This window comes from Chanodichthys erythropterus, chromosome 16, assembly GCF_024489055.1.
Source record: "Chanodichthys erythropterus isolate Z2021 chromosome 16, ASM2448905v1, whole genome shotgun sequence".
NCBI classification, from domain to species: Eukaryota; Metazoa; Chordata; class Actinopteri; order Cypriniformes; family Xenocyprididae; genus Chanodichthys; species Chanodichthys erythropterus.
In genome coordinates, this window is record NC_090236.1 from 43,423,528 (window position 1) to 43,445,926 (window position 22,399).

Below are 22,399 nucleotides of genomic sequence, written 5' to 3' on the forward strand. Positions count from 1 at the left end.
CATTAGCCTTCAAATTGCGGAAATTGTAATTGCGAATTGAAATTATGCTCAATGCAAACACATCAATTTCGTGAAAACTCCCAAATATCGCAAAAAAAAGTTATGCTCGCATGAGGGGGTTTTTCAGGCAATTCGAAAAAGGAATATTTTGCAAAATTGCAATGGATAGTTTTTTTCAAATTTAGGTCAACTGACATACAGTCACATCATTATTCTTTAAAGATAGCGCGGTATGTTTGTACAGAAGATGAGACGGGGTGCTTTTCTATTCTTATTTATGCATCTCTTTCCTCGTGCCTCAGCTTCACGAGATGCAATGGGAGGATGCAAGAAAAGAAAACGAGGACAGGGTAATCGAAGGAAATCTTATTTGTATATTGGAATATTCTTGATCTTATGTTATTGAAGTTTGACATCTAATAGGCTATTAATAGTATTAATCTATTAATAATTAACATAAGAGAAACGAATGGTACTATATGTCTTTACCTGTGCATCCTCGCTCATAGCTCCTCAGGAAGCTTTCGAACTCCTTGTTCCTCACCTCCTCATGGTGCATTTATAGAATTAAAATGGCCTTCGAGATTTTTTTGATCGGTTTCCAGGTCACAGGCTGTAGAATGGAGGAGCGAAGAAATGAGGAAGCATCCAAGAAATGAGGAAGCATCCATTGGAGTATTGAAAAGCACCTAGGGAAGCATATGAGGGAGAAGGGCTTCCAGAAGCCGTGACAAAATTACGCTCCAAATAAAGCTCTCAGAAAGAAGTATCTTTTTGAAAATGACTCATCGCAAGAGTATCGGTCATTTCGCAAGTTTTTTTATTGACATTTAGAAAATATTGCAAAAGTTTTGCTCAAATCTATAATGGAAATGCAGCTAGTGATAACCAACAGACAAGACAAAAAGCAAAAAAAAAAATTTAAAGTACTTAATTCAGCAGTTTTTGCTCTGGTACCGAAATTGGTACCGTGAACCATGAAATTTTACTGGTATTGGTACCGTTTTTGGTACCGTGACAACTTAATTACTTTCTATTTACTGGGTTTTTATTGTTATTATTTTACAAATAGATGTGTTTTTCTCTGCTTGTGTATTATATGAATATAAAATATCAAATTTATGTATATAATGCCTAAGAGTTAACTGTATCAGCTGTGCTCTCTGATGGGCTGTTGTTGTGGTTTTGGTTGCCTCTTTGAGGCTGCTTGCTGATTATCCCGTCAAAAAGGCGACTCCCACACCAAACCCTAACCATACTGGGACTAGGGGATTTCCGATGGAGGGACGGTTGAATGAAAAGAGGATTTAAACATTTTTGAGCATAACGGCCATTTTTAAAAAAAAAAAAAATATAGGTGGAGTCTAAGTAAAATAATTAATTTCCATTTATTATACATTCAGTGTACCGCAAAATCATCATACCCTTACATCCTTATTCATTTTAAAATTCTTTTAGTTTTATCTTTGATGTCTTATGTGAAAGTATTTCACTTCTATGTGGCTTTTTTCTTCCTTTAACAGGAAATCCAAAAGGTCAGAGACACCAGCAAATCCTAGATGAGAACACACTTGCCAACAACAGCGGCTTCTCTATTCACTTCCAACTTAGTTTTCAAATCTGAACATTCCACCCAGGGAAGACTTTATGAAGTTTGATCAGTACTCCAACAAAACTGAATGTAAAATATGTTCATTATTAAATGGTGCAGACTAATATATTCCATGTTCAGTTTAATTATTGATCATGTATGTTACTTCATTCCAGGGCTAAAGCTAAAAAAGCATGTAAGATTCAACCAAGAAACACTCTTAACTCTCTCTTTGTTTTTATTTTTTATAATGAAGGAAGATTGTTATATCTTTTGCTATATTTACTGTATTGTTTGCTCTATTTGGTATTGATACATCTAACTAGCATATTCCCTAATGTGTTGCTTTTCCATGCTGATCTTTTTTGATGACTTTAATTATCTTTTATTATAAAATTTATCTTAGTTGCTGCCATATACAAATAGGATAAGCAGCTTTACATTTGTGATATTTAAACATTCTAGCTATTATCTGCACATATGGTTGCTTTTATTCTTACAATTGGATCTGAACGTCTGACATAGTAATTAGTTAAGAAAAGAAGCTTTGCTCGACACTCGATACAAATTCTTAAATAATGGTAATGGTTGCTTCCCATATGCTGGTGTCTTGAATTGCACAATCATGTTTCACATACACAAGTGAAATATTGGCCTTATTTTTTTTATTTTTTATTTTATTTTTTTTTTTACAAAGCATGTTTGTTTTATAAAGAGTTCAAAGGCAATACAGATGTTGTTTCAAATTTTTAGTGTAAGGCAGCTCATAAACACAGCCACAAGTCTTGTAGGTTTAGGACATGTCATTGACACAAAGCTTTGTCTTATACAGCTGATCTTTAGCAGATGTTCAGATTGCTCCAGCAATTCTAATCTGTCCCTGACAAAATTAAATGAGTCAGTTAAATAATTTGGAAACCAAAATAAAACAATTTTAAAATATGAAACTACAATTTTTTTTCTTGTTGATTTGTTTACACCCTTATGTTTATCAGCAGTTAAAACATTTATAGTATACTATTAAAGTGATTTCACATGATTAAATACCTTGATAAACATAAAATATTTGTTACCTTCCCATATTTGTCAAATGTCATGAGCTATGTGGTTCCAGTTTACCTGATATAATGTTATAACATAACAGATTGACTTTTAAAATGTGGTCTTGTATTTTTATTATTATTATTATTATTCATACACTGTGGCTGCAGTTCACCAGAAGAAAGTTTGGCATCAAGTCTATATTTGATTCTCCAAAACCTTCAAAGTACTGTGTGTGACTTTTTGTCCATTGAGTGTGAAAACAATGTAATAAAAATGCAAATTGTGATGTATACAGATACATGGTTTATCAAAATTGAACAAAGGTTTTCTTCAAATTGCACAATTTTAAAGAATTTAAAGAAACCAAATGACCAGACACCAGCTGTTTTTGAAATGTAGAACGATCCCGTGTATGTTGCGAAACTAATGATTTAGGGGGAGGGGGGTTATGCATATACAAGTTGACAGATTTTCTCTATGGTATCTTTTAAAATTGCAGAACCTACTTCAGAGTTATTTTATTCCTTGGTGCATCTTAAACATTTAGTTGAAATAGACCTGTCAAACATTTGTGGTATATATGAAATCTGAGAAATGCATTTAATGTCTCAAATGTATAAACCAAATGTCACTGTTTTCTTTTTTTATTCGTAAACTGTGTACATGTACCATGCTGGTGTAATAAAACTACGCTATTACAGTTAAGTATATGGCTGATTAGTTGTCAATGTAAATTTACATTGTGATGTTATTTGCAACTTTGAATTCAGGCAGTGACTTGTGTATATCACTTTGGTATAATTAGGCGATATGGGAAAGACAAAAGAATCAACTGATCATAAAATTACATTTAAATTCCTATTCACAAAAAGTTCCAAAACTTTCATTGTACTTGATTAATGATAAGAAAGTGAATGGGCAGCTTCATTTTGGTCTGATTTTACAGTAGGTCTGTGTCTGTAAAATCACAATTCACTGTAGGTTAAAATCCTTTGTGAATGTCTGTAGTGGTCACTGAGTCAGATAAGGGACACCATATCTTTTTATTCCAGGAAATTGTTGATATTAATGAAATATTAAAGCCCTCAGCTGAGCAAATTCTAGTGCTTAAATTTATTCAAATATTTTAATAGCAATCTAGCAAGTGTCCACAAGCTTAAGATTGTGAAAAATAAAAAAATATAATACAGAAGTGCAAATTGTAACAAATGAAATATTTAGAAATGAGGCAAATGTGAAACTGAACTCAACAAAAGAAGCAAATTGCTGGCTAAAATGCACATAAACACTGAGATAAAAACACCACAAACAACGCAATGGACTGCATAGGTGAACTAAGTGACCTTTTGAAGCAGGCTGTTATACACAAGCTATTAATTGCTGATGATCTCAAACAAAAAAAACAAAACAAAACAAAAAAATACACCTTGATGCTTCACTTCCAAACAATGCTGTGGGTTTCCTCAAGTTCCCAGGCTAACATGAGATTCATACCATGTGTCCTTCTTAACTCATTTAAAAGTTATAATAAATTAGACAATCTAAAATCAGTTACAACAGTGGAGTTAAGTGATGTTGCTGGGTGTGAATATCAGAGCACGGCTACACCACCATCACAGCGGCTGGTGATCATATTACCAATCTCTGTCCATGTGTCCAGGTGGGGGTCATAGATTTCGACCGAGTCTACAGTAACTGGTGCTGAAAAGTCCCTACTAGTGGTCCGACCACCTACCGCATATAACAAACCATTAACGGCTGCAACTGTTACCCCAGCGCGTGGGATGGCCATCGACGCCACCTCCACCCACTTCTCCTGTAAGAAGAGAGCCATAAACAGCATTAAAAGGAAAAGTCAAAACATTTGCATAAAGGTTCAACTTGATATTTGTGGACCAGACTTTATGGAATCCTAACCTCCTCTAGGCAATATTTTTCCACAGTGTCCAATGATCCCAGTGCCTCATTCCAGCCACCTACAGCATATATGCAGTTATTGAGACTAGCTACACCCACGTACGCCCGTCGGGTCACCATTACAGGCAGGGCACTCCAGCGGCGAGAGATTGGATCGTAAACCTCAGCTGAGCGCAGCTCCGTACCCTCATCGCTGATGCCACCAATCACATAGATGAAGCCTGGAACATTCACACAACATTCTAAAGACAAGGGCCTGCATACTTTTTCCATACTTCCACAGTGCATTTTAGTGCTTTTGGTTCCATTGTCCTTAAGTCAATGTGGTTTTGGTTAAATGCCTGAAATAAGATCTGTGGTGAACACAAGCTCAAGATATGTTCAGGTTTTATTCTACGACGTAAAATCATTAAAGGGATAGTTTACCCAAAAATGAAAATTAGCCTATGATTTACTCACTCTTAAGCCATCCTAGGTGTATATGACTATCTTCTTTCAGACAAACACAATCTGAGATATATATTTTTTAAAAAATATCCTTAGTCCTCCAAGGTTTATAATGGTTGTGAATGAGGGGCCCCGTTTTGAAGCCAAAAATAATGCATCCATCCATAAAATGTAATCCATACGACTCCAGGGGGTTCTTCTGAAGCAAAGTGTTTTTATAAGAAAAATATACATATTTAAAATTTTATAAACTAACTTCCAGTGGATGATCGTACACAGAATCGGTATGTGGCGGAAGAGCATCCTTTGACCTGGGCACAACAACGCACAATGACGAAAGCAGAGGTGCAGAGGATAGAGCAAAATAAATCACCGGTCAAGGATTATAAGTCTAAAACTATAATTTTTAAAGAAAAATGTTAGAGAATTTCGATATAAAAAAAGAGGAGCTTAAATTTGTTGCACAGCCCTATTTGTTTGAACCGTGAGAGGCATTTAAGCTTACATCCTGTGTCATACATTGCGTCAGAGAATTACTTATCTGGCACAAGTCGACTTGCGCATTCTGTGTACGGTCATCCGCCGGAACCTAGTCAATTGAATTTCTAAAGTTGTAAATATGGATATTTTTCTTACAAAAATGCATTGCTTCGCTTTATAAGGCCTTTATTAACCCCCTGGAGTCGTATGGATTACTTTTTTTTTTTTTATGGATGGATGCATTATTTTTGGCTTCAAAATGTGGCCCCCCATTCACAACCATTATAAACCTTGGAGGACTAAGGATATTTTTTATGTTTAACAATTTTTATTGGGTTTTTTTCTTAAAACAAGTAGGATTTCAATAGCACATAGTGGATCAGGACTATATTTTTTAAATATATCTCTGATTGTGTTCGTCTGAAAGAAGATATATACACGTAGGATGGCTTGAGGGTGAGTAAATCATGGCATCATTTTCATTTTTGGGTGAACTATCCCTTTAATATCTGCTTGTGATTTTTAAAAAAGATTTTACTTGTCTCGCACTCTTGCAAACTATTCTAATTCAAACTTTCAAGGAAAATGTTTTTAAATAAAGACTAAAAGAGTTGTTGGAAGCTTGGTGATGGTGACTGTAGTGTAGTTCATTTATAGCCTACATTTAGCTTCAGCTTCGAAATTCATAAAAGTTGTTCATTTGGGAAGATTGTCTTTAGCAAAATGTGTAAGAATCACAAAACTTTCTCACAGAGCTTATTTTCTGCAATAATCCAAAAGCCAATGTAAAAAATCCTATTGGGTTTTTGTTGAGGGAATCAGGGTGATGCTTACTTCCGGGTGGGCCTACAAAAATATGTAATCACTGCAGCGCTTTACAGTTATGTCCAGTTTGTGAAAAATCTTTGGTATCTGTTCTTTTTAGTGAACTGAATGAACATTTTAAACAGGTTACGGCTTGAGTAAAAATGTGTCACAATTCACATTTTTTTCATCATCGTTTGACATTTCTCCCCTCAAAATCTGAAACTACTGGTTATTCTAACATCACATCATTTCACACTGTACAAGTTTGCCACTGCAATGCGCACAAGTTGTGCTAACCCTGCTCTGTAGAGCAGAGAGTGAAAAGCCTTTTTGATGAAAGAAGAGGTATAATGTTGATGTAAAGAATTATGCACAATTAGGAGAAATGTATTATAAAAGTAAAAAGGGTCCAATTTCATTTTATGTTGATTTTAATGCTACACTATTTGAAATAAATGTGTTTATGAAACAAAGTGGGTGTTTAAATCAAATATATTAAACCTTTAAAAGTCATTTATTGGTCATTAATATGGTTCCATGAGGACATACCTTGCAGCTCACAGCAGCCAAAATAATATCGAGGAACAGCCAAGCTTCCAATAACCTCCCATTTATTTTCTGCTGGGTCATATCGTTCCATGGTCTTCCCAATTTCCGATCCAATCCAGCCACCTGAAACAATAAACGTTTACATTTATGCATTTGGCTGACACTTTTATCCAAAGTAACTCATATTGTCCCCAATGTGTACATTTTATCAATTCATGCATTACCAGGGAACCCATGACCTTGGCGTTGGCAGAGCTATGCTGAACTACAGGAATGTAGCAAAATGCATTCATGCAATCAAACAATCATGGTGTTATAGTGCAACTGAACAAAACCCTGAAGAGAGCAAGTTGCCCTGCCAGAAAGCATCTAAATTTGCATACCAATTGCATAAAGAGCTCCATGACACGAACAAACTCCGACCCCACAGCGTGGATAGGTCAGAGACGCCACTGCCGCCCACTGCTTGGTCACTGGGTCATACCGCTCCGTACAGTCAAAGATCATGGAGTCTTTTTCTCCTGTGCAATACAAGATGGCTGTATATTTTTCATTGTCTCCTGAAAATCATATTCTAAATACTATTTTAGTACATTGCTATGAGGTTGCTAGAGAGTTCTGTATGTATGCTAGGGTGCTTTAAATGATGGCTTAATGGCCTAATGGCATACACCAATATTCTCTATTCTGGTCTCTAGACTCTAGATCTCATTTTCATTGTAAATGCATATAATGATAACTAAAACTAAAAAGTTATAATAATCATTCTCATTCTATTAGAATAGTGAAGTCCACACCACATCTATAACGATAACGACACAAAGGAATGATTTTGTTGGAATAATTTTTATAATAACTATTTTTTCAGGTGATGAAAGATAAAATCAGACAACATAACTACAGCACATGCTAATAATATGCAGAATGATATTGCTGGTGTTGATGCTAATATAGTTTTTGTCATAGTTATTGTTTTTGGTGTAAACAGGCCTTAAGTCAACAAGGTTCTGTTTTCTCAAGTATAAGTTAGTAGAAGTAAAATGGAAGTTTGAAATTTTAGTAGAGATGCTTCCTTTTAAAAATGATGCACACTATTTGGACAAAAGTACTGGGAGATATATATTGTGAATTCAGTTGTGGTACTGTGATAGGATGCCATCTATGCAATAAGTTAGTTTGTGGAATTACATCCCTGCTAGATATTCCATGGTCAACTGTGACATTATTGGAAAGTTGAAGTGTTTAGAAACAGTAGCAGGGTCACCAAGTGCTAAGGCGCATGGTGAGTAGAAGTCACCAATGCTCTGCTGATTCCATAGCTGAAGACTTCCAAACTTCTACTGGCATTAATAACAGAAAATATCAAAAACTGTGTGGCAGGAGCTTCATGGAATGGGTTTCCAATGGTGAGCAGCTGCATGCAAGCCTCACATCACCAAGTACAATGCCAAGTGTTGGAAGGAGTGAGGTAAATTATGCAGTCACTAGACTCTGGAGCAGTGGAAATGTGTTCTGTGGAATGACGAATCATGCTTCTCTGTTTGGCAGTCTGATGGGCGAGTCTGGGTTTGGCCGATGCCAGGCGAATGTTACCTGCCTGACTGCATTGTGCTAACTGTTAAAAGTTTGGTGGAGGAGGGATAATGGTATGGGGCTGTTTTTCACGGTTTGGGTTTGGCCCATTAACTTCCAGTGAAGGGAAATCTTAATACTTCAACATTCCAAGACATTTTGGGCAATGTTATGCTACCAAATTTGCGGGAACGGTTTGGGGAAGGCCATTTACTTTTTCCAGCATTACTGTGCTCCAGTGCCAAAAGCAAGGTCCATAAAGATATTGGATTAGATGAGTTTGGTTTGGAAGAATCTGACTGGCCCGCACAGAGCCCTGACCTCAACCTCATCGAACACCTTTGGCATGAACTGAAACAGAGGTTGTGAGCCAGGTCTTCTCAACCAACATCAGTGCCTGATCTCACAAAAGCTGTACTGGATGAATGGTCAAAAAATCCCAAAGAAGGCTTGTGGAAAGCCTTCCCAGAAGAGTGGAAGCTGCGAAGGGAGGGACCAACTGTATATTAATGTCTATGTATTTAGAATGCAATGTCATTACAGTCCCTGTTGGTGTCATGGTCTTAATACTTTTGTCCATATAGTGTATTTCATAGAGGGTTAAGCCAAGAAGTCATTTTTCTATGGGCCCTAATAATATTATGTGGCAACACAATAGAAAATACACAAAATATAAACCCACACACTTACCCCCCACTACATATATCATGCCTTCCAGTACCGCCACCCCGAGTCCACTGCGGGCCTGATGCAGGGAAGACACGGTGGTCCAGTACTGACTGAATGAATCAAAGCGTTCAACACAGCTCAAAGCTCGACTGTCACTCCATCGTCCACCCTGCAGACGAGTGTAACCACCTGAAAGACAGAAGGAGAAAGAAGATGAATTGGATGAACATGACTAATGGCTTGAATGCACTGATTTACAGTCTGGAAGAGTCGACGATAGTTGCAGAAAGTCTGCAGATTTAGAAAAAAGAGCTATATAAATAAAGGTGATTTTACTTGACAGGTTTCACTGAAAATTGCGTAGTGTATAATTGGAATAGACTTTTGATTTTTTAGCTTCAGATTATGATTCCATTCATTTAACAGTATATGAAACATATTTGATATTTTAGAACACATTGTTTTCATGTGTCTCCTAGCAACAATGCATGATTTTGTGCTTCTGCATTATTTTGTTCAAAATTACTTAAAAATCTAGTATGGTGTGATCCTCAGTTGTTTAGTGTATGATGCCCAGTACTAAAAAGTTGGCACGTGTACGATGCCTAGTATTTAAGCCTGTTAACTGTCAGTGTCCCGGTAGCGGGACATTTGGCATTTCTTTTTTTTCCCCCCATCACTTATTTTTTGTAATCATCATAAATTTGGTATCATTTGGACCCTTAAACACTCAAAATTTGTGTGTTTAAAAATTCAAATAAGTTTCAAATTGAACATTGCATTGTCATGGAAACCTTTTAGCAGGCTTAATTTTTGTGATATCAACTTTGGAACTTAATAACTTGGTAAGTCATGACTTTGATTTTCTATCAATTTATGTTCAAATTATTTAGTAAAATATATATATAGTAGTCAACATCTGAAGTGGATCAAAAAAAGTTAATCAATGTTCTCCTAAGAACGAAGCTGTCCTAAGAAGAAGGTTTTAGGACAACTTTGATGAAAGGTTTTGATCCACTTCAAATGTTGACTACTGTATAGTACAATACATTTAGTTTAGTACATTTGCTTAACACTAAATATTTTTGTAAGCACTTCTGCAATAATATGCTTAGGTCTGTATTCCGAAGCATTAATGAATTACAACCATTTCAGTTCAGATCTATGCTCAACAGACAGTTAACAGGTTAAAATCAAAATGATTTGAAAATTTGTGTAGTGTATTCCAGCCTTAAGACAAATATTACAGCTGCACATTGGCGAAAGAATTTACGTACCAATGGCATATAGGTACTTGCGGGCTTTTCTCCTGGGCCGGGTCTTGGCCGTTTGCAGAAGGCTGAAAGGTTTGCTCTCTTTAGGGGACTTGTTGACTTCAGTGTACTCTCTCAGAAGGGTTTGCAATGCAACTCGCAAACTGAAGTCAGAAATACCTGTCAGGGAAAGTTTCATCAAGAATGTGTGCACAAAAACAAACATAATTAACCCTCTACCGCACGCATTGTGATAAATCTATAAAAAAAAAAAATATCTGACTCTTTTTCCTTTCTTAGAATGGCTTAACTTAAAGTGCTGTAAAAAAAAAAAATTGGAAAAAAATATCATTTTAATGTATTTTATGATATGTTGCCATATGGCAACAACATACAATAGTGTAAATAACTTAGAATAAATAAGTGTATATAGTTAATATTTTTCCTCAGAAATGTTGTTTGTATTGAATCAATTGGTGCTATTATAAGCTTTAGCAGTAATTATTTATTTTTTTATATATTTTATTTATTTTCCAACATCTTGTGCTTTTCCATTCTCTTTTGCTGAATAATGCTTTATATTCTTTAAATTTCATTACATTTTTCATGAATATTATTTAAATTGCAAATGTAGACATAAAACCAAAAACATTGCAGTTCATGAAAATTCAACATTACGCAATCTTATGAGAGGAAGGTTATGAACATGAACCCCCATAATCCTTGAAACTTCACCTTTTTTCTGTACGAAACTTCAAAAAGCATTTTTTTTTCAGAGGTGAGACACATGTAGACATCACATTTGGTGCTCTTCACCCTAACAATACACTTACATCCACCAACATTTTTTTTTTCTTTCAGAGGTGAGGCACAGGTGCACATCACATTTGGTGCACTTCACCCTAACCAATACATCCACTGGCACCTGCCTTTTTGAGAGACCATGGTAGGACAGTGGTAGGTCTGGGCCAGTATACAGACATTTTCTCGATTTACCAAAAACTAATTTCATAAAACGTTTTTTGAGTGGTGAATATGTCATCATACCTTGCCTGAGATGATGTTAACTTTTTTTTTGTGAATGTGACATGGGCGGGTCCTTGTTTGTTACTGACGTTTTAGTTTGCTTTCAGCAACTACCGACAAGAGACGGCAGTCTGTCAGATATCACGTCACAGAAAAAAAAATTGCATGTCATGTGACTTAACCACAGCACATCATTGGCTAAAGACCTTAGGGTCTTCTCTTACCAAAAAAAAAAAATAGAATGTTCTCTTCAAGAGACGGTGGCAAGGAAATGAACACAAAGAGTATGTTGCCATATGGCAACACTATGCGGTAGAGGGTTAAAGCTGCAAGCAGCGATGAAAGGGCCCTTGCACCCGGGCTAACCGCCACCTGTTGGACTCAGGAAAACAGTGAAAAGTGGGCGACATGCATGTAAGCGAGTAAATAAAAGAGAATTATAGCAAAATCATGTAAAAGTGCCACACTTCCTACTGCCAGCAGGTGGCGCTGTGACTAACTGAATATTGTCATATAGACGTCTTTAGGACAGGACTCTCATCACACGTGAAGTTTGGGGCAGATCAGACATAGTATGCCTGATTTACAACAGCTTCCTTTTTCATGGCGAAACATCAGACTTTGTCAGTCTGCCACGGACATGCCCTTCAACGAAAACTCAAGATCTTTGATATTTATCATCGCTAAGGTCTTAAGATTAGACTGACAACATATGATGTTGATCTGGTTAAATCTCTAGGAGGAGTTAATCACAGTGTAAAACATGTAATTTCCTGTTGCCTACAGGTGGCGCTATGACTGTAACTGAATATTGTTATGAAGATGTCTTCAGGCCAGGTCTCTAATAAAACGTGAAGTTTGGGGCAGATCGGGCATTGTTTGTCTGAATTACAACAACTTCCTGTTTCATGGCGAAAACATCAAACTTTGTCAGGGCGCCATGGACACGCCATTCAGTGAAAACTCTAGATCTTCGCAATTTAACGTCACAAAAGCCTTTAGATTAGACTGACCAAATATGACATTGATCTGATAAAAGCTCTAGGAGGAGTTTGTTAAAGTACAACGTCTGGAAAATGCACAAAACGGTGAATTAATTAAAAATATCTGACTTCCTGTTCGGTTTCAGATTTCGCTCCAAGAGACTTTTTTGTAGGTATTGGGCTGTTAAATGTGTGTACCGAATTTCAAAATCTTCATGAAGTGAAGCGAGAGGGGCTGTACATTAGATGGCGCTATCGAGCCATTTTGCCACGCCTAATGCTGAGACCCATAACAGACGTAAATTTTCACCACTTCTGACGCCTGTGCAAGGTTTCATGAGTTTTCGAGCACATGTAGGCCCTCAAAAATGTGATTTACTTTGGAGAAGAATAATAAATATAGCTGCGAACAGCGATGACGGGCCAAAGCCGGTGGCACCACCACCACGGTGGCTTCAGGTCAACTGTGCACGACGGGCAATGGCCATTTAAAACGGTTTAACATAAAAGGACTATGTCAATTTCACACCACATTTACTGCAGTGGCTGATGCCCCTATGATGACAAATCACATGCATGAGATCGTTTCAAGGTTTTGTGAAATCACAGGCAAATCGGTGCCTGTTCACACGAGTAACAATCACGCAGTGTTCATGAGCAAAGACGCGATCTGAGAGAATCGGCAATGAGTCGCTGACGCCTGTGAGATATTTGGCATGCTAAATATATGGACCTGTCAGCGATTCAAAATCCTGCTGTGTGAAAAGTGTTATGACTGAAAACTACATCGGCAATGACTGACAGCCAATGAGAGAGCAAGATACAGAGCAGCGGGGAGTTATAGACCACAATATCAGCAAGCATAGCTTTGTACTAGGGTGACCACCTGTCCCGCTTTGCGTTGTACCGCACAGCATTTTGACTCAATGTCCCGCACGTCGCATATTGAGAAAATGTCCCGCATTTTCATCAGTCTGTTGGTTTTCACTTATAATATTAAGAAAACGTGCATGCGTTCTTTTGCCTTTTAAGAAAGCATTTTATTTATTCTTTTTGCTGCATAGTTTTTTCACCTACCAGCGCTTCGACAGAAGTAACATCCCAACAGCCCTTTTTTAAATCCTATCCAGTGGTTGAAAAGAAAGGAGTAAACACGGTCACTAGTTGGTTGTGACGGCTGTCAATCCAAATGTGGAGCGGAGTTGAACTTGGTCAGAACTGTTTACAAAATAGGGTGACCAGACCGGTTTTTGGTTTTCTGTCCCCGGAAATGTCCCTGTTTTACATATTGCTTGAAACAACCCGCATATACATTGCAAAAAGACCGACGAGCGTAGGCTACAGCAGCCTGCTGGAGAAATTGTGTAGTGATCATGTTCTCCAACAGAGGGGACTGTGCAGCTACACTTGGTCGCGTGCACGCGTCTCTAGTTCATGAGGAACGTGATCTGGATCTGGACCAGAGCAAAGCGCCATTATCGTCAAATATCAAAATAAACTTTATCATTTTCAAGGTTAGTATTAACTATTCATACTGTTTTTATGTTTTATAACCGGGCCTCACAGGGTGCGAGATTTTTTTGCACAATTTTAAACGTCCACATAAGTTCCGTCACAACGCAGCAATTTCCACACACTCTTAGCTACATCACGTGGTGAAGGTATGCTCTGATATGAATATAAAATAAAATAATACACGTACTTTGTGCTTAAGATGGGTCTAAAATTCTAAATAATAGCAAAAAATATTTATTTCTGTATACAGTAGCTAAAACAGCTTGTGAAAATTAAAATATTAAATTATGTAATATTAAAAATATTTGTTAAATGCTAGTAGAGTATCATATACACTGTGTCAGAATGATGATTTATCACCCTAATTTATGGCTTAATTTATGACCAAATTTCTGTGTGTTGTCAGTCAAGCTGACTGGACAGTGGATGTCAAATATGTTTTATGAGGGCTGTGAGCCTTGATTGGCAGGTCAGTGGTTGTCAATGGGTGTTTTTTATGGCTGAATTTATGGCTGTTGTCCCCTGATTGGCAGGTCAAGAGTGTCAATGAGATATAGAGTGAGTTGGATTTATAGTTAGATATATGGGTAAATTTATGGAGGTTGTATCTCAGCCCAGATTGGCATTTTTATGACATTTTGGTGAATCCTGGGTATCGGGCTTCTTCTAATCTGTTGGGAACTGATGGTTGCCATGTTTTTTCTTTGATTGTGGGGTGGAAGTCACCCTAGCAAATTTCACACCTCACTGTTAAAATCAGTGCTGTTTGGTCAATGGGGTATATGTTAATTGAGTCAGAATATCTGAGTCAAGACATTAAGGCTCTATTACCCCTACACCACACTGGCTATATTTATTTAAAATTACATGTCTGGGCATGTTCTTTTTTAGAACAACTGTGTGTGTGTGTGTGTGTGTGTGTGTGTGTGTGTGTGTGTGTGTGTGTGTGTGTGTGTGTGTGTGTGTGTGTGTGTGTGTGTGTGTGTGTGTGCGTGCGTGTTGGCACCATAGGATGATCAGTAATACCAAAACTATAGATTAATGTTAGTTCCTAAGACAAAGAATCAGAAATATTCATCAAGCCAAAGAGTCCTCATTAACCACACACCCCAGAATAGGTGTTGTTTGGGAAATGTTCTTTCTGGAGCATCTGTATCTGTGTTTCCAAACTCACCGATATGATCTATGTTAAAAGACAAAAGAATGAAAAACATTTATTTAACTCACAGTGAAGGTGATTCTGAGTCAACCCCGTTGGGGGGATCCTCTGTGTTTGTGTTAATGGTTTTACGACATTGCTTAGATGTCTTCATCAAAACCTTTCTGGTGATTCGCTGGGCTCTCACACAAAATGTTGATAGATGATTTATGCTGATTTAGTCTACATAACATTATTCAATTCAATTCACGTTTATTTGTATAGTGCTTTTCACAATGTGTATTGTTTCAAAGCAGCTTTACAGGGAGTGCATGTCAACGTTTCAATAATCTGGTATCAGAGTGTGCAAGTTGTGCAATTTCAGAAATGTATATACAAATCACCCAGTTAGCTAACAATTTATTAATTTAAACAATGTATTAAATTATGGCAGAAACAATGTGCTCACTGAAGTTATGAGAATATGTTAACAAATAATTAGGATATATAGAAAAATTTAGCACTGGTGCATGTTGATCCAGAGTTTGGGGGTCCTTGCAGGGGGTTGGGGTCATATCTCCACAGGGGTTGAGGCATCTGAAGTCTTCTTCAGATCTGAATGTGTCTTTACTTTTTATACATTTGAAATGTTTTAGTTTTAATAGTTAGTGTGTGTGTGTGTGTGTGTGTGTGTCTTTTTACTTTTATTTTATTCTTTAATTTCTTTTAAAACAGTCTGATGACCAGCATTTTTATAACTAATGTAGCTGAGTGGTTTCCTCACATGAGCAAAAACTAATCTAGGTGTAATCTTTGTGAGGGCAAAACACAGAAGTTTGTGTTGAGTGATCAAGATTCATACTAAAAGAAAGCTGTGAGTATGCTTAAACATGTAATTATACAATATTCTCAATTATACAACATTTTCAATAGGAATATTATGTTTTCATGTTGTCAAGTTTAGTTTGTTTGTTTTTTACTATCACTTTTTTAACTTCAACATACAGCACAAAATTAAAGAGATGAGTGTAGAATGTTTCAACTATTACCATCGTCTTTGACCCCAAATAAACAGGTATTTTTCTCTATTTGTGTGTGTTTGTGTGTGTGCGTGCATGCATATGTGTGTGTGTGTTGCAAAAGAACAAAATACACATTTACTTCAAATTTAAAATTAAAGTTAAATAAGTTAAATAAGACATAAGTGATTTTAATCATTTAAACATTTTTACGTCTGTTTGCCATTAAAAGAAAGGCATGTTTAAACAAAACTTTTACTTTATTTTATTCTTTAATTTCTTTTAAAACAGTTTGATGACCAGCATTTTTATTACTAATGTAGCCGACTGGTTTCCTCACACGAGTAAAAACTGTTTGAATTTGTTTGTGACAAATACATAATTCCCATTTAGAAAACTTTTTTAAATGTATGGATGAACCTTTTTTCTTTTGACAAAACTACATTTAAAATTATTTACCTGAGGTGTTTAACAACCACAAGGGAATCATGTTGATCATTAAGTTTTAAGCATATAGTACAAACTTGCAAGGCTCAAGAAAACTAATCTAGGTGTGATCTTTTTGAGGTCGGGAACACAAAACTTTGTGTTGGGTGATCCAGTCTTTATACTAAAAGAAAATACTATGGAAGTCATTTTCAAAAAACAAAGTATGCTTCAACATGTAATTATATAACTCAATTATACAACATTTTCAATAGGGATATTATGGTTTCATGTTGCTTTTAAAGTTTTGTTTGTTTGTTTGTTTTTTACTAACACTTTTTTAACTTCAACATCCAGCACAAAATAAAGAAAGTAGCTTAGTATGTTTATTAGTTCCTCTTTCCAAAAAAGAGGAAATCACTAATACAGGGTACAGCACACATTGAAAAGTATAGTTATAATAAAAATACAGAAACACATTTTTGAGCAGTTGTAAAAATGTGTAAATGTAGTTTTGCAAATTTTTATTAGCTCTCCTAGTTTTAGTCATCTTGTTCAGATAGCAGATGACTGTTCACATTATGTTCTGTGTTTTGTTTTTTTGCTGTCAACATTCAGAATAGGAATAAAAATGAAGAATTTAAGTGATCATCTTTCTGCTTGAGAGTGTTTGATTAAATTGATGTTTCTTTTAGTGCAACTTTCCAGCTATCTATGATATTGGGATCACATGAAGCATCAACACGAAAAGTAAGTCTTGCTGTTTTACACTTAAGTACACTATCACTTACACTAAGCAACGCCCTGAAAGCTGGATATTCATTAAAGTTTGAGGTTGTTCAACAGCATTTTACACTCTGGTAAAACTCAAAGATAAAATTAAAAAATATATGTACAAATCACCATGTAAATTCAAGTGTCAAATCACTAAGAAAAGGGTACAACATACAAGACATACCATATAAACATACCATTTATAATAAATACAGAAAACAGAAAAAGCCATTCGTGAGCGATTTCTAAGGTTGTTACAAGTTTGTAAATCTGGTTTTGTAAATGACGTTTTTATTACTCCACTAAATTTAGTCATCTTGTTCAGATAGCAGATGACACTATTCACATTGTATTGGTTGGGATGTGTTTTTGTTTTAGGTGAAGACAAACCAGTTTAAGTGCTTTTCCTCACATGGGAAAGCATGTGTGATGAAACCTTTTAAATATATGACTGAACTTTCTTATTTGACAAACCAGCATTTCAAATTATTTTTCTAAGTTGTTTAATGTCTGCAGAATAATTCCTTTCAACATCCAGCTTGAGGTGAAAGATTATAGTATGTTTTCGACTATTATCACCATCTTCTCTGTCTCAAATAAAGCTATTGTATGTGCTAAAAATCTTTGTACATTTGTGCTCTTCTGTCAAATTTGTTAGAGGGGCTATGCTGCAAACACATTAAGAACCATAAAGTTACATGTCCTTGTAAAGGCTATATATAAAATCAAACAATCTTTGTACAGGTATTATATTTGCATAAAAGTACATTCAAGAGACTAATTTACTATGAACTTGTGTAAGGCATATTAGGAAAAAAAACAATTAGCTATAAAGAATACAGAAATCATCTCTCCTGGTCTATTGTGAAAGTTTATGTTGTTTTGTAAATGACATTTTTCCACTAGTCGATGATGTTGTTTAAATTTTGTTTCTTTGTTTTTGTATGTTTGTACAGTTTGTAAAGACTACTCTCAGAATGTGGTCAAACATGTTCACAGGAGTTAATGAAAACACTATCGAATACATCATAAAGAGAAATAAACGGCTTCTTCTAGTTCTTTGACATGACACTGCTTAAGACTAAACAAATTATATTTCTTTTAGGTCATCTTTCTGGTCTGTCTATGATGTAGGATCACAAGACACAACACCCCAACATGAAAAGTGAGTCTTGCTGTTTTTCTGTTATACAGCTATTACACTTCAAACTTTTCTAACTATTACACTTGAAGCTGTGCATTTCATGGCACAGTCATAGATACACAGTTCTTTTGTGTTTGTCTTTAAGTAAATTAATTATAGTTGATAAGTAGTAGTTTTAAGTGAAAAGTGGGATAGTTCAAGCCCTTTTTTATTCTGTCAACACCAATAATTTGACACCAGTGTTTTTCGGTGGCTGTCCTTTAAATCTGATCCAGAAAACAGATATTGTGTTCTATGTCTATACCATTTGTTATTCTTATTCAGTTTTTGTCCTCAGCACCAAAATACTAAAATGTTCTAACATATCATAAATGTTAATAGTTATAACTAGCAAATGCAAGTGAACTGTTTTTACTGAGATAATTTACAGTTATATGTGAAACAAACTCAGTCTCAGTCAGTTGGATTCTTGTTTCTGTTGAACATTGTTATTGTAACGCATGTTTAACAATGCTGGTGTTCTCGGCCACATCAAACTTCACACAAGGTTTTTCCCAGCAGTCAATTGACTCTGAAACTAGCTCAAATATTAGGATGTAACAGTTTGGAGACATTTTTGTTTATTATGCTTCTTCGATTTGTTTGCACTTTTCCTGAAAAACACTGCTTTCGAAATTGTTTACCAATTTTTAATATCAACATTTTCAGCGTATTGCTGTGTGCTTGTATTGTTTGTGTGTGTGTGTGTGTCTGCTTTCCTTACACATGGCAAAAAAACAATTTTTTTCCTTGAATCTGGTGTAATGTTAGTGAACTCTAGGTGTTCTTAGCTTGTTTGTCCATGTACGTTCCCCATGAATTTGCTTGACTTAATAAAATAATGGTTTAAATCTTCGTCTTCGTCATCCGAGTTTTTAAATAGCGCTGAAATAGATTATTTTATAGATTTTTTTGGGGCGGTATGTGGATACTGAATATAGCACAAGGAACTCTGAAATATGTTATCTTGTAAAACACCTAAGTATTGTTTTTAAAAACGCTGTAAAACAATGGTATGAAGACCTCTTTCTATCAGCGACCCCTGACTGCTGAAGGTGTCACATCCTTGGAGCATTTCATCCTTGGATGTTTCACACCTATAGCCCCTATCTCCTGAATTTGGCATTTAAATAAGTTTTAAGATAAAGTAACTAAAACACAGAGACATTCTACAGCTCTAGCATTACAACGGCTACTACAAAAACTCTTAAAACATCTGTGATGTCTGTAACACCGACAAGAAGTTCTGTTGAAACGGATCAGTTTCATATAGATGTCCCAATCTCTGTGTTCATTGCTATATGTTTGTTTTTGTTTAATAAAACTGTAATCGGATCTAATGTCCCTGACTTCTAAGAATCTCTATGTTTTAGAAATAATAATGGTTTATTCAAATTGCAGAATACTGTTTAAAAGTGTTTGTATATTTTGAAAAACACTAAAATTACCAATATGTAGTGTTATATTCAATATGTACAGTGCAAATTTAATTTTTCTCAAAACAATTTAATATGACAATGTTACTAAAAGTCTTAAACTGAACATCTTACCATTATCTTCAGTATAGATGTTAACTTAAAGTTGCCATAGAATGAAATTCCATCCTATCTACATGTTATGGATCTTATTGTGAACAATTCATAAGCGCTTGTTTTGTTTTGATCATTTTATTTGGTTTTTTAATCAAAATATCATAAGTAGATTGAATGAGTGAGTAAACCTCTCTCTGGTGATGTATGCAGGACTGTTACATTTTGCTATTTCTGTTGCACATTGTGTCGTAAATTTTATATCATTATTTATGACTTCCTGATGACAAACCCCCATACACCCTGCACAACAGGGGGCAAGGGCGGTCCCCAATCGGCTGTCCTGATAAGTTCTACAGAGAGCTCAGTTATCGCAAGAAATCTGGGTTTCCTAACCGATCTGTGTGAGGGAGCTGGTGCTGCAACCTATAGACAACTGTACCAACGTGGACTGCTGTGCTACTGCAAACATCTCTTTGAGCAAAATTTGAGGGAACATTGTCTGGTTGTTACATGGACCGCCAAAATCAATTTCAACATTCCTGCTTGTCTGAGCCTGACGCTTCTTCGACTCACACTTAAATCCAAAACCTAAACTTCAAACCGTGAATGCAGAAGACCTACGTTTAAGGACTGACTCACGGGAGATTCCAGGAACTATTAGAATCTTTCAACAACGAATAGGGGACAAAGTTTATACCATCCACCAAGTTGAGTTCTGAAAAATCCATCTTCAATGCAGAGGATTTCTGAAATGTCTACGCAAAAGCTGATTGAGAACGACCCACCTTTGAGTTCTGATGAGGCTGTGCACCGACACTAGCATGAGTCAAAAGAGCCAACCGCTATGTCTCTATGATGCTCTGATGCAGAGATACAGATTTTGCTAAACGGTTGCTAGGGTACTCTGTTTGGTTGCTAGGGAGTGGCTTGGCAGCTACCAATGATGATACTCCAAAGTCTGCTTGACAATATAAACCAACCCCCATGTCTTTACGATGTTCTGATGCAGAGATATAGATCTTGCTAAATTGTTGCTAGGGTACTCTGTTTGGTTGCTAGGGAGTGGCTTGGCAGCTGCCAGTGATGATAAACCAAAGGGTGCTTGCCAGTAGGAATGCTATAAACCAACCCCCATGCCTCTATGATATTCAGATTTGAAAATATCCCTCTTTGATTTGGGTTGCTAGAGTGCTCTAAATGGTTGCTAGGGCGTGGCTATGAAGTGTTGAAGGTGATTCGTGATTGGCTGTTTGCTGCCCCGAGTCAAATAAGCCCACCCTCATGTTTCTATGACACTCCTATCCAAAGATATTCCTTTGATCTTTTCAATGGAAGTCAATGGAACTTGTTGCTATGGTGCTCTATATGGTTGCTAGGGCGTGGCTTTATAGCTTCACAATGATCCTGAGAGACTGATTGGTTGCCTGAGTAAAATGGGCCCACCCCCTTGTCTCTATGACATTGTGATCCAGAGTTATGTTCAATACAAAATCCCTATGTAATTTCCCATAGTAGGAAAAACACACTGTTTCATGGGCACGGCTTCACCATAGTATGTCTATGGGGCAACTTTGGGCAGCTCTTGCGCCCCAGGGGTACAACTTACACCCCCATTTTGAGGTATGGTCTGAGAGAGCCTATCAGGCTCTTCAAACGTGGTAACTCACATGTTTCTACGAAATTCTCGTTAGGAGCTATTACTCTTCAAAGTTTGTCCCAATGCAAAGTCTATGGGATTTTTTTCGCTACTTTTTCGCCCGCCGGACGAACATCGTACACCCGATCGCTTATAAAAGTCATAGCACACCTCTCCTCAATGAGCCGGTCGATTTGACACCTCATTCATGGGTCTAGGACAAAAACTGCGGGACAAGTTACGCGCCGAAGTTTTGTCCAGAAGAAGAATAAGTATGCAGGAGAATAAGAATGGAGCTTTGCCTTTGGCAAGCACCATTAATAATAAGTATGCAGAAGAATAAGAATGGAGCTTTGCCTTTGGCAAGCACCATTAATAAGTATGCAGGAGAATAAGAATGGAGCTTTGCCTTTGGCAAGCACCATTAATAATAACTATGCAGGAGAATAAGAATGGAGCTTTGCCTTTGGCAAGCACCATTAATAAGTATGCAGAAGATTAAGAATGGAGCTTTGCCTTTGGCAAGCACCATTAATAATATTAATAATAATAATAATAATAATAAGTATGCAGAAGATTAAGAATGGAGCTTTGCCTTTGGCAAGCACCATTAATTATAATAATAATAATAAGTATGCAGAAGATTAAGAATGGAGCTTTGCCTTTGGCAAGCACCATTAACTAGAATGTACATTTCCTGAAGAAAATGTGAATGGTGCTTGCAGTGGCAAAATCGGCACTCGGTTGCTAGGCGGTTGCTAAGGTACTTGGGGTGGTTGCTAAGGTGTTGCTAGGCGGTTGCTAGGGTGTTCTGTGTGGTTGCTAGGCGGTTGCTAAG

At 36.4% G+C, this 22,399-nt stretch overlaps 2 protein-coding genes across 4 annotated transcripts in view; one reads left to right on the forward strand and one right to left on the reverse strand.

Annotated features, from left to right (window-relative positions):
* guk1a (guanylate kinase 1a) overlaps positions 1–3,344 on the forward strand; it is a 47,672-nt gene extending 44,328 nt beyond the window's left edge. The window contains exon 8 of one of the 2 annotated variants that reach the window (XM_067364136.1): positions 1,524–3,341. In XM_067364136.1, the coding sequence (XP_067220237.1) occupies positions 1,524–1,559 (36 nt within the window). In that variant the 3' untranslated portion in view covers positions 1,560–3,341. Of the gene's footprint in view, positions 1–1,523 lie in introns of both variants that reach the window. The other variant, XM_067364135.1, reaches the window with a different exon arrangement.
* A 181-nt stretch (positions 3,345–3,525) lies between these two features.
* Positions 3,526–22,399, reverse strand: part of ipp (intracisternal A particle-promoted polypeptide) — a 161,069-nt gene continuing 142,195 nt past the window's right edge. For both annotated transcript variants that reach the window (XM_067364131.1, XM_067364130.1), the window contains 6 exons: positions 10,354–10,509; positions 9,098–9,265; positions 7,219–7,356; positions 6,836–6,958; positions 4,553–4,773; positions 3,526–4,451 (listed from right to left, as the gene is read on the reverse strand). In XM_067364131.1, the coding sequence (XP_067220232.1) occupies positions 4,227–4,451; positions 4,553–4,773; positions 6,836–6,958; positions 7,219–7,356; positions 9,098–9,265; positions 10,354–10,509 (1,031 nt within the window). In that variant the 3' untranslated portion in view covers positions 3,526–4,226. The remainder of the gene's footprint in view (positions 4,452–4,552; positions 4,774–6,835; positions 6,959–7,218; positions 7,357–9,097; positions 9,266–10,353; positions 10,510–22,399) is intronic.